General features: G+C 39.4%; 1 protein-coding gene across 1 annotated transcript in view; it reads left to right on the top strand.

Annotated features, from left to right (window-relative positions):
* Positions 1 to 13,416, top strand: part of Adk (adenosine kinase) — a 266,620-nt gene that overhangs the window by 229,036 nt on the left and 24,168 nt on the right. Inside the window, exon 7 of the mRNA XM_051174772.1 lies at positions 11,661 to 11,747. Within this exon, the coding sequence (XP_051030729.1) occupies positions 11,661 to 11,747 (87 nt within the window). The remainder of the gene's footprint in view (positions 1 to 11,660; positions 11,748 to 13,416) is intronic.

Genomic DNA, 13,416 nt, shown 5'->3' with positions numbered 1-13,416 from the left:
AGCAGTCATATGAGAGGCTGCAGCACACCAATGCACAGTTAATAGAAACGGGTGAATGGTATTCACAGTAATATGAAGGAATTTCAAAAAGGTGTTAAAAGTGAACCTGAGTCAGAAGCCAGATGGAAAGAAAAATGAGTGCATTTACTCAAATTTAGGATAAACACTGATTTGTTATGTGTTACAGGCAGAATTACCCACTCTGCATGTTTATACCTGACTTCTACGTGAGCGCTATGATTACATATCATGCTTGTACACAGGAAGGAAGATGTGTGCTTCTGTGTCCAGTCTTACATTGATACTGGAGATCCAAACTCAAACCCTCAGGCTTGTGCAGCAAGTGATTTACCCACAAAGCCGTCCTCCTGGCCCAAGTAGTATTGATATACAGTGACAGAAACTAGAATGGTTTTCTTTTTGTTTGAATAGGAGTTTGGTTCTGAAAGGGCACAAAGGAATTTTCTGAGTAGTAGAAATATATATAACATTGGCCATAGATCTTTCTGCACTAAGAGTATATTTGATGCAGCCAAGTGGCCACCTGTGGCTCCTGAGCACTTATGGCCCTAATGCACCCAAATGCTGTTGCATTGTGCAGTATGGTTCTAGATCTCGATGTGCAAGTATACTACACAAGTGTATGTATTTACAATTTAGTCCACTGTCCTGGTACATGACTATAATCCTGGCTCTTTGGAAGCTGAGGCAGAAGTATTTCTGTTAATTCAAGGCCAGCCTGGGCTACATAGTGAGTTTCAGACCAACTATGGTACATAGCAAGATACTACCTAAAAGAGAGAAAAGGAAAACGAGATTTATGCATTTTGTAGTATATAAATTAAGCCCCGGTATAAAAAGATGATGGGGGGGTAGAAAGACTTTAGTTATAACAAGAGACAAACATTGTGTATTCGGAGCACTCAGAAGGCTGAGGCAGGTAGATCACATATTTAAGGCAGTGGGAACTACATACCTACCAAGACTCTGTCCAAAACAATTTTTTTTTTTTTTTCGAAATTAGGACTGGAGAAATGGCTCAATGCTTAAGAGTATTTGCTCCTCCAACTCCTTAAGGATGTCATTAATTTTATTTATTTATTCAGTGTATGTTGGGATTTTGCCTGCATGTATGTCTGTGTGAGGGTGTTAGATCCCATGGAACTGGAGTGACATACCAGTGAGCTGGTATGTGGGTGCTGGGAATTGAACCTGGGTCCTTTGGCAGAACAGCCAGTGTTCTCTCAACTGTCAACCCATTTATCTAGCCCTCCTTAAGAATTTTCATGCCTCTGATTTCCACAGATACCCAAGCTCACATATACATGTTCACACACAAGCACACTCAACAATTAAAATATATTTCTTTTTAATTTGAAAATTAGGTGAGTATGATGTCTGTAACCCCAAAACTTCACAGGTATCGAAAAAAGAATCAGAAACTTGGGGTCATTCTTGACTGCATAGCAAGTTCAATACTATTCTGGACCATCAAAGATCCTATCTCAAAAAAGATTGCTTTAATAAAATGAAAAATTATATTGAATGCATGCTTGCAATCCTAGCTTTTGAGAGGTAGAGGCAGGAGGATCAGGAATCCAAGGTCATTCTCGGCTATATTATCTGTTCTATACTAAGCCTGAGCTCTAAAAACAAACCAAATTTTTTTTTTAACTTAAAAATGAGCAACACCTTCAATGACAGGAACAAAGAAGTAGTTTCTATAGCCCTTGTTCCCATAAACTCCAACCACGTCTCTAATAGTTTGTCAAAGCTCATAAATAGAAATAAGAGATTATGGCATGGTGTCCTAGAAAGATGAGCCTCGTGTCTCAGAGCAACGGGCCTTATCTCTGGTTGGTGTGGCAGCTGCTCTAAGAGACTGGCTTCCCTGTTATCGCAGCATCTTCTGTTTCAAAATTCCCAAATCAAGTATCGTTCATTTGTGAGAACTGGGTGGAGGACAAATAGGGAATAGTGATTTACTTTTCAGCAGACACTGCAAAGCAGTCATTACTGCTCATTTGTGGGACAGAAATATCAAGGCAGCATCATTGTGACAATTACATCTTTCAGTCATTCCTTATTACAAATAAAAAATAACAATAGCTCAGCATGGTGCTTGGCTAGCATACACATAGCACTAGGTTTGATTCCCAGCACTGCATATATCCAGCCCTGGTGGTACACATCTGTAATCTTTGAGTCATCCTTGGCTTCAAAAAAAAAAAGATTTAAGCTAGCAGAATAGTAAAAAGGGAAGTAACACTGTAGTTTACTTAATTTTCTAAACTAAAATAGAGCAGTGTACTAGTGTAATAATGTACCTCATAATCAAAATCATTAAGAAAAATGTTCACAGTGTACTATATCTAAGAGATAATAAATGTGAAACATAGACCGAATGGTCTAGAAACTTAAATTCTCTCAGAACACACATTCTAATAAATGTAAATTGAGCATCTACTTCATAGTAGATATAGAACTAATGGTCAGGAATAAGATTAAGTCCTGACTCTTCCCCATAGGAGCTTAGATTTTACTCAGGGGAAAAAAAAATATTTGGAAATAAAAAACTATGAATACAATCGTGCTTTCATGGATCTGAAGGTTACAAGTGATTGCATAAAACAAAGGAATTGGAAATCAGAGACTTGCAGACAAAAGAATATGCACAACCTGGAATTTGTAATGAAGCGAAGATATATATATATATATATATATATATATATATATATATATATATGAATGAATGAATGAATGAATGACATGTTTGAGGATGTCACAGGTATGGCCAAGGAACAGCCACAGGACTAGGGAAAGGCAAGAGATGAAGTTTGAACAGTAGGCTGAATTTACATCCTGAGTTAGTGCCTCCTTTGAGAGAAAGGCACTAATGCCTCTGCCTGCAATCATCTTAGCACTAAGGCCTTCGTAGGAAGATGGTGAGTGGGAGGCCAGCAGGGTCACACAAACCTATCTCAACACAGAGACAAAAAGAGACAAACAATAACAGAAAGCCTGTACAGAACCAATAAAGGGGAATAAAGCAGTCAGATTTGTGTTTTGTTTTGTTTTTTTTTTTAAGCCGTGTGTTCATTCAGCAAATACCTACTAAGTAAGCATCTATAATCACACAGAACGTATGCCAAGCAGAGCTCTGGATGCTGGCAATCACCAGGGAGATTCTTACCTTTTCTCTTTTCTTTCTTTCTTTCTTCCCTCTCTCTCTCTCTCTCTCTCTCTCTCTCTCTCTCTCTCTCTCTCTCTCTCTCTCTGTCTCTGTGTGTGTGTGTGTGTGTGTGTGTGTGTGTGTGTGTGTTTTGTTTGTTTGTTTGTTTTACGAGTCAGGGTTTCTCTGTATTGCTTTGGAGCCTGTCCTGGAACTAGCTCTGTAGACCAGACTGGCCTCAAACTCACAGAGATCCACCCACCTCTACCTCCCAAGTGCTGGGATTAAAGTCTGCATCACCAATGCATGGCACCTTTTCTCTTTCTTAGGCAGCCAAATTTTGTGCCATACAGCCTATTCCCTCCAATGACTGAATGAAGATTTGGGAACATTGAAGTTAAGCCAGTGACTCAAATGAGCTAAACTAGTAGAAGAAACAATTTTCTTATGGATAAGACAGTGCAGTTGAATTCATATTAAAAAGGAGAGAAGTCAAGTGGTGGTGGTGCATGCCTTTAATCTCAGCACTCGGGAGGCAGAGGCAGGTGAAGCTCTGTGAATTCAAAGCCCTTCTGGTCTACAAAGTGAATTCCAGGACAGCCAAGAATGTTCACAGAGAAACCCTGTCTCAGAGAAAATAAAAAAGAATTGGGAGCACTAATTTTACTCTCATTATTATGGTGTTTTAGTCACTTCTACTGCAAACTTCTTTCTTAAGCAGTCATGAGTAGAGGTAAGATCTAGGACCTTAACTGAGTATGGTACCGCATGCCTTTAGTCCCAGTGCTTGGGAGTCAGAGACAGGTAGATGGATCTGTGTAGTTAGATGTCAGCCTGGTCTACAGAGTTACAGCACTACACAGAGAAACCCTGTCCTGGGAAACAAATACCCAGTGCCTCCCACATGTCTGACCACTGAAATGCATCCTTAGCCCTTGCAAAACTATTTTATATTCCAACTAACCCATTTGCTTTCTTTTCTGCCTATACCCAGCACTGATAATCCACATTAAGTAGAAGAAAACGTGAACAGATAATTTGCTGGAAACAGTAATATATAGTTAAATGATCTAGGAGATAAAGCCTGAATTTGCTGCATTCGTTCCTTAGTTCTTTGAGAAACAGACCAGAAATGTAATCTTAAACTTGAAATCCTCTGGCCCCAGTCTCCTAAGTGCTGGGATTATAGCTGTGCACCTCCATGTCTGGGTTAGAAACAGCAGTTGTAAATGAGACCTGGATCCCCTATGACTCTGTGTCTCAATTTGAGATACGTGATTTTTTTCATGTATTTCAATGGGACTTTGTGTGCTTAGTGTGTACCAGGTTTTCCTCTCAGTGCTTTATATACATGCATATGCACACACACACCAATTAAAGAAAACCTTGAAATATTTTCTTCTTAAAACTAAAGCCATATTTGTTTACTATTATTTTGTATATACACACTGTGTGTGGAGCTCGGATAGTCATTTGAGAACACCTTGTGGGATTTGTCCTCTGCTTATTTCTACCATATTCTACCATATGGATTTAAAGGATAGATTTCAGGTCATCAGGCTTAGCATTGAGCACCTTTATCCACTGAGCCACCTTGCCATCCCAGCTGTCTTGTTTCTAACCCTGAAGATACTGAAAAGCAGAGAGTAAAGACAAAGCTGGATGGATTGTGGTCCAGCACAGCCTGGCTTATCCTCTCAGGTATGTTATACCACCTTTCTTATCTATGGAGTTTTAGCAATTTAGCCCAGCTTAGCTGTCAGTTTCAGGGTTAAGGGAACTTCAATTTCAATTTACAGATGTATAATGCTTAATTAATACCTGTTTTGTCGTGATCTCATAAATGGCAGCAATATTGCTTGAGTAGTGACCTGAAATTCCTGTCTCCTACTTCTTTCTCTTTTATTCTGTCCCAAAGACCTGCCCTTCCTGTGAGCCTCTAGGCAGTTGACAACCTGTGAGCCTCAGTGTGTTTATAAAGTCAGCTACCCAACTTGTGGACCTCCATGAACATGGTGTATACACACCTAGTGAGACTTCACTCAAGAGATCATAGATGCCTCCCGTCTTCCAATGCATCAAACCCAAACCCTTGACTTTAAATGTCTCTAAAAATTGCTAGATGCTACCTGTCCTACAGGGTAGAAACTCTCTTCTCTATGCAATCCCCTTAAACGTCAGGGCTTTTTTTCCCTCTCTTCATTATCCACATCTTCAAAACGAGTCTAAGTTTCTGCTCCATGAAACTGAGTTAGTTGAACTCACCTTGTTCCTTCCTTTTCCAAGCGCCCATAGCAGTTACAGTCTCCTTGCATGCTTTTAAGCACTCTGAGAAGATGGATCATATCTGAGTATTTCTCCTGTGTCTCATCTCCTTTCAAGAGCCTCGAAGAGTTTAAAGAGCTTGCAGCTAAAGTATTTACTGCCTGGTTGAAAAAAGTAAGCTCTCACCTCCTAAAATTATATATTAGGTTTTGTTCTTTGGTACAATGTTTCATAACATAAATATGTAATATATATAATGACTATAGATATCTTCTACCAAACTTCCATAGTTTTGAGCTGGGGATAGTAACTTGATCCCTGCAAATTCAAGGCCAGCCTGGCCTATATAGCAAGAACCTAGCTCAAGGAAAAGAAGGGAGCGGCAGTAGCTTCCACCCACAGCCATGTAGTTTCATAAGTCTGCCCACTTCTCCTAATTATTGATGAAAAATATAATGTATTCTTTTTTTCCTAAGAGTTTGGGTTTCCCCAAGATTTTTTTTTTTTTCATTTTTTTTTTTTTCTTTCCATAGCCTTGGCTATACTGAAACTCACTCTATAGACTAGGCTGCCCTGAACTAAGAGATCCTCCTGTCTCTGCCTTCCAAGTGCTGGGATTAAAATCTTGTTTTGCCATGCCTGGCTGGTTTTCCCAAGATGAGGGCAATCCATGTTCTGTCTTCTTGCTGTGGGCTGCTTGTCAGTCATGTGTCTGACCTCCACTTCAGTTTAAGATGGCATGGTTCTTTTCCCCTCTCTGTTCTCCAGGCAGCTTTTAAGACCTACAAGTTGCCTACCATGGAATTTACCTTTCAAATTCTAGTAAAATTATCTTTGAGCTTCAAAAACAAATTAAAAAAAAAAAACAAAGCAACAATAAAAACAAACATTGGCAACAGACTGGTGATGAACGCCTTTAATCCCGGCACTCAGGAGACAGAGAGACAGGCAGATCTCCTAGTTTGAGGCCAGCCTGGTATATGGAGAGAGTGTTAGGACAGCCAGAGCTACACAGAGAAACCCTGTCTTGAAAAGGCAGAAAAGAAACAAATATTTGTATTCACTGTGCTGCAGTTACAGAGCCTACTTTCTGTTTAACATAGCTAGTCCACAACTCCTCACTTTAGCCCTGGGTTGTTACATAGGTTCTTCATCACTCAAATATCACCTAGTAAGCTAACCCTGAACATCACATCTTAACTTTCCTGTTCTGTCACACTTGCTATTGGTGTACTGTTTCAATGTTTCTGGGACACCTACTGATAACTCAGACGTCTTATCCATGCCTGTTTCTTGAGTAGCTAGCACCTGCCCTGATAGAATATATTCCCCATAAAAGCCAGAGTTCTGTCAGGTGATGGTGGCGCACACCTTTAGTCCCAGCACTCAGAAGGCAGAGGCAGGTGGATCTCTGTGAGTTTGAGACCAGCCTGGTCTACAGATCAAGTTCCAGGACAGGATCCAAAGCAATACAGAGAAATCCTGTCTCGAAAAACCAAAAAAATAAAATGAAATAAATTACATTAAATTAAAAAGCCAGAGTTTGTCTCTATTACAGGCCTGATTATGAGAGTCTTTTAATGAACATATACATTTTAATAAATTTATACCTTGAAAACTACAGGAAGAATTCATGTTCAAGATAATGATATTCAGATATGGGGTAAGATACTCTATCCTCAAAAAAAATTTATGGAGTTCCATAAATTAATTAAAGCAGGGATGTCATGCTATATTAATATATTATGTTAATACATTTAGAAAAATCTCGACTAAAAATCTTTTTTCTTTAGTTAACCAGAAAATTCAATTAACTCAGAGCTCCGCACTCCCCAAAGTCCTTGTTAATTAGGATTGTTCTATAACTCTCCATTATTAGAAGGGTTTGTCATATGTTTTACTGCCCTGTGTATTAGGACAGTCTGAGCAGGGTGTCTTTGCTCACACCCTGATGTGTGTCCTAGCCAGAAGAAGCATTTCCTGTGTTCTCATTTCTTCCTGACCTGCTAGTGCACATTCCATGCTACTAATATAACAACTTGCTTTATTTGTGTCAGTAGCCTGGGTAAAGGAAGAATGATATCATTGACTTGGCTATTAAATATACTAATTAAATTCAAATGGTGTTAAAGATAAAAGCTTGCCTGCTTTGCACCATTGTGTGTGATAAAAAATGATTGACGATAACCTGCAAGTCCATCAGTGGGGGACTGGGAAATAAATGATAGTGAATCCATACAGTGGACTATAATGCAACAGTAAAATATAAAGGCATTCTCTGTTTTTAGTTTAGAAAGAGCTTCATGTGTTCAGAATAGCCTGGATATTATGATATCTCTATTAATATCTTCAATGAAATCTCATACAAGTTACTCATTTCAAGTATACATTCTAAAAGTTGTTCTTATGTTGACAGTTGTGTAATCATTAAATTAACCAATTGTGAACATTTTTATTACTACAAAAAAAAAAAAAAATACCTGTCTGGCAGTGGTGGCATACACCTTTAATCCCACAACTTGGAGTCAGAGGCAGGCAGATCTCTGAGACACAAGGCCAGCCTAGTCTACAGAGCAAGTCCCAGGACAGGTTCCAAAGATATACAGAGAAACCCTATCTCAATAAATAAATAAATAAATAAATAAATAAATAAATAAATAAATAAATAAAATGTTTAGAAAAGATATTCCATAAACCTTTGTAGTCATTCCTGTCTTCTCAGCCTCACCATATCCTCTCTGCCCAATCCTTGTAAACCTGTTTGTTTGTTTGTTTGTTTGTTTGTTTGTGACAATCTCACTATGTAACCAACCTTAGCTGTCCTTGAGCTAGGCTGGCCTTAAACACACAGTGATCCACCTGCCTCTGCCCCACAAGTACTGGAATCAAAGGCACGTGCCACCATGACTGCCCTTGTAAGCTATTAAGTAGAAGTATTTAGTCAGAACATAGAGCATGGCTCCTGTTTAAAGATCAGAGAACTACTTGCAGGAGTCAACCTTCTCAGTCCATTATGCAAGACGAAGGGAACTCATGTCATCAGGCTTGATGGCAAGCTCCTTTGTCATCTAAAACATCTTGCTGGCCCACTCTTTGTTTGGAGGTAGTGTTTTGTTGTGTTTGTGCCTGTGGAGGCCAGGAATTCACCTTAGGCAGTTTTTCCTCACGAACCATCCACGTTAAGCTGTGTTTCATATATTTAATTTGGTCTTGAACACTTAAAAGTAACTAATATATGAACCTTGTGCCAGACTAAGATAAAATATCAAATAGTATTTATCTCCTGCCTGCTACACACCTTTAATCTCCAGATTTGGAGGCAGAGGCTAGTCATGCCAGCATGGACAGCCAAGACAGCCAGGGCTACACAGTGAGAGCCTGTCTTGGGGTGGGGGTGGGGCTATTTTGTTTGTTTGTTTGTTTGTTTAAATCTTGTTTTGTTGTGCATTTTTTGTTGCTTTATTTCTGGTTGGGTTTAATTAGGGTTGCTTGCATGAGCATAGGGTGTTCACCAGAGCGTGATTAACTCACCAGCACCTATAACCACTGAAGAAAATGAATTCCCCTCCTGTCAGTAACCACTACCACCAATAGTTCTTCAGAGATGGGGTGGAACCTCTGATCCCATCCCCCTCCCCTACTCTGCCTTTGTGTGGGGTTTTGTTTGTATGTTTTGGTTTGTTGGTTTGTTGTTTGTATGGGGAGAGGTTGAGACTGGGTATCAGTATTGTAGTCATGTTTGGGCTCTGCCTCCCAGGTTCTAGGATTAAAGCTGTGTATCCCTACAACTATCTTTGTTTTGTATTTTAGGTCTTGTATTCTTTCTCTCTCTCTCTCTCTCTCTCTCTCTCTCTCTCTCTCTCTCTCTCTCTGTGGGTGTGGGTGTGTGGGTGTGGATGTGGGTGTGTGTGGGTGTGGGTGTGTGGGTACAACACACATGTACATGTGTAGAAGTCTGAGGACAGTACTGAGGAATTTTTTTCACTTTCCAACTTGTGAATATAGGGTATTTACTGTTTTTGCACTCTGGCCCATCAACTTTTACCCAGCAGGAGTGCTGACTTTTTATGGGTTTCAGAGATCAAACTGAGTTTCCGTGTTTGGACATGCACTTCACTAACTGAGCTATCTCTCTCTCTCTAGTCCTCATTTTTCTACAATTGTTACTGTGTTTTATGGACATGTCTGATTATTGCATAATGTAATCCCATTGTTAATAGTAATTATCATTACTTCACTCATTCTCCAGTTGTTTTAGGTTTGTAGTTCATTTCCTATATAATGTGTCTTATGCTTGAAAGTGATAAAGCCAGATTTCTCTATAAATATTTATGGTGTAGACCTTTTCTTAAATCAGACTGCAGCCCTTTCCAAATTATTTCTAATAAAGTCTACTTGCATCTCTTATTTTTTTCTGCCTGTGAAACCATATGTAGTGCATGTTTCCTAGGAACTCTAATCCTCTATATTTATACCATGACAGCCAATTAATTACAATCCTGTTAACTGCCATGTATTCTTTATAGTTACGGAATGTGGAAAGTTTATTTGCTTCAAATTTTTTGTTTTGTTTTTTGAAGCAAGGTTTTACTGTGTAGCCCAGGCTGATCTTAAACTCACTGTTTAACCCAGACTGGCTTCTATTATCCTGCTGACTCAGCATCCAAGGTACTTGTGTTATATTCATGAGTCATCTTACCAGTGTTAATTGGAATTGAATACGTCTGGGTTTTTAGCATCCAGGGTTATACAACCTTTTGACACTGCAAATATGACTTTATCATCTGCAAATGCGCTGGGCCACTATCCCAGCTGTCCTGGGACCTATGAAGCCCGTGTGACCACAGGCTGGAGCCACTTAACAACATGCTCACTGGCTTGCTAAGTACACGAGTTTTCTTAAATATCAGCATTTGTTTTCTTGAATATCAGCATTTCTGAGATCAATTTCATTGGTTTTTGTTTTGTTTTATGAAATAAAGATTCACTTCGTAGCCTAGACTGGCCTCTATCCATACAAGATCCTCCTGCCTTTAATCTCTGCAGTGCTGTGACTCTCTCAGTAGGATCTTTTTTTTTTTTTTCTTTAACATGTCTGTGTCTTTTGTGTCGAATTGCTCTTTGGGCTGGAGTGGGGATGAACCCCTGTAGTCCCAGACCTTAGAGAGTGGGATATTCAGAAAGGAAGGAAGCACTGCACTTTTGTTGGCCCGAGAGTATGGCCCTGCCCTGATAAAACAAAAGTTTCTTCTGTCTGTGTTTTTTAAGAAAGGGTCTCATTATAGGCCAGGCTGGCCTCAAACTCATAATACTAACTTATGCTTTTGCTCCTCAAGTGCTGGGATTGCAGGCATAAGCTACATACCTGCCTACATGTGTAAAGCAGGGGCATACCTTAATTCTTAAGACCTTTTCTCAGTAAGATCTTCAAGATTACCTACTTCCTCTTTGCAAGTCTATCTCCATAGGATGCAAACTTGTCATTTCAGAAGTTCAATAAGTCCAATAAGAAAACACTATGGAATCATTTGCAGATGTCTGCTAGGCCAGATTTCATCAAGGTACTCTACAGCCGTCATAGGCCAAGCTTAGAGTCCTAGACGAGGTTCCTCTGTAGGGAGAAGGGCAAGCCCTGCACCAGACCACACTGTCCATGCTGCCCTGCCCATGCATTCTGTGGTAGCCTTATGCTCGCTGCTGAGCAGTTGGCAAAAGATAACCAGTTAGGTTATCTGTAATAAACTGAAATCAATAATCCTTGGCATGGACGTGAAGTATGCCATCCTAATTTTTGTTTAGAATGGCATTCAAGACTGATTGTTTACATTTTAAAATTTGAAGCTCTTTCAGTGAATCCAAAATTTCACTGCCAGCAACCCAACCAGGCTTGAAGATTATTAAGGGCTCATGATGCAGTCCACAGAAGCATTTCCTTTAGCACACGGTTTGTTCAGTCACTTGAACTGTCCAAAAAAAGAGTGTTGCTACCATTTTCAGTCACTCCCAGGAACATGAACTGCCTGTGTGTGGCTCTTATAGACACACACACACCATTTAATGTTGAAGGTTACATGAAATGTTGCCTTGCACCTTGCTTCCCAGGCCCTCCAGTACAGAATACTGAGTAGCCAAAACGCTAAGAGTGTCAAGCTTTGCCGGGTGATCTTACATACTGAGCATTATAAAGAAAAGTTAGTCTGTCTTTCTTTTGCTTTTGTGACAGAAAATGAAGTCATGGCTTTTGCTGTCTTGGATCAAAACCAGAAAGAAATCGTTGACACCAATGGAGCCGGAGATGCATTTGTTGGAGGTACAGACTCATGCTCTTCATGTTTACTCACATGTCAAGCATCTTAACCCTGGTCTCTAGCTAAAAGCCAAGACTTATTAATTTAACAACATTTCTTTTTAAAGTAATTCACTCCCAATGCTCTTTCCATCCACTACTATCTTTGTATGACAAGGAGATTTTACTACAGGAATGATATGTTTCTGGTAAAGATCATTTGCTACTATGCTCTACCTCAGTTATTTTCACAAGAGTAATTGTGTCAGAATATTGCATGAACAAGTCACAGCAAGTATAGTAGATAGTCCATCAGGCCTCTGTGCCTGGGAGTAGGTTGGCTTGTGTGACACTTACAAAGGGTTAAGTTTTTTTTTTTTTTATTAATTCAGGCTCAATAAAAAGGAACAAATTTTATCTGGGTGTGGTGGTACACAACTTTAATCCCTGCACTCTGAAGGCAGAGGCAGGTGGATCTCTGAGTTCCAGGATAGCCAGGTCTATTATACAGAGAAACCCTGTCTCAAAAAAATAAAGAGCAAATTTGATACAGATGAAATCATTTGGGGAGTAAATACTCAAAAATGAGATCAGGACAGGCAGGCTTTTAAGTCTAAATTACTCAAAGTTCAGTGTAGTTAAGCCACTCTATGTTTCTAGAAAGCTTTAGAGCCCTGAGTGGCAGCCCACAGGAGTCTCCCCAGTAAATGAGACAAGACTGAAAACAGTTTTAAGGACCAGTGGGGACTGTTGCCACCTTCTACTGTGTAACTTAGTATTTCTTTGAAGATATTTTATCATTTTAATGGTCTTTTACCAATGAAAGCCCTTCATTCTCTGAAACACTGGTTTTTTTTTCTCTAAACTTTCTTATATCAAGTCTTAAGGGTATAAAACTGGTACCCCATACCTCATTTTCTTTTTTCTTTTATCCAGTGAGCTTTTATTATTCTTTCTCATTACATTTATTATATGTATACATATATTGCACTTATATGAACTCACATGCCACTGTGTGAAGTCAGCAGTCTTCAAAGTCAGTTCTGCTTTCCAAATGAAGTGCCAGGGACCCAGCCAGGATCATCAGACTCAGCAGGAAGCATGTTCACCTTGTGAGCTATCTCACCAGCCCTGGATTCTTTAGAAAAGCATGAACAATACACAGTATCGAATTTCATGCTTGGTTTGGGTTTCCTTGCACTGTAAAACTTTATCAGTCATAATATTAGAGTCATCTACAGCTAATTTTCTTATTCCATATTCCTCAGAGCTGTGACTCTTTATAAGCTAAAAATATTTTATTCAGAATTAAGCCATACTGCATAATACATTAAGGAAACCATAGTGATTTTCTGATTGGAAATTAGTTAAATCAGGAATTTTAGTCCAGAAGCCTGTATAGTTGTATCCTGTGTGCATATTTTCAAGTACTTTAACTCTTCATAGAGGTACGTATTCTATTTATTTGACATTTAGTAGGAAGTATAATGAGGCTATCACAGTTACGAGGGTGACCTAATTACTACCTCTGGCCCTGATGTTCTAGGTTTCCTAGCCTGGCAACAACAGGGTACCTACAGATAGCTTGATGCCTGCAGTGCCACCAATACTTAATGAGAACGGAGAGACTGTGAGGGAAGGGGCTTTTCTCAGGGACCAACCTGGAACATCCAAAAATCGGTACTTTGTTAGC

Source organism: Phodopus roborovskii, unplaced genomic scaffold (assembly GCF_943737965.1).
Source record: "Phodopus roborovskii unplaced genomic scaffold, PHOROB, whole genome shotgun sequence".
NCBI classification, from domain to species: Eukaryota; Metazoa; Chordata; class Mammalia; order Rodentia; family Cricetidae; genus Phodopus; species Phodopus roborovskii.
This window is presented reverse-complemented; position numbering and strand designations above follow the sequence as displayed.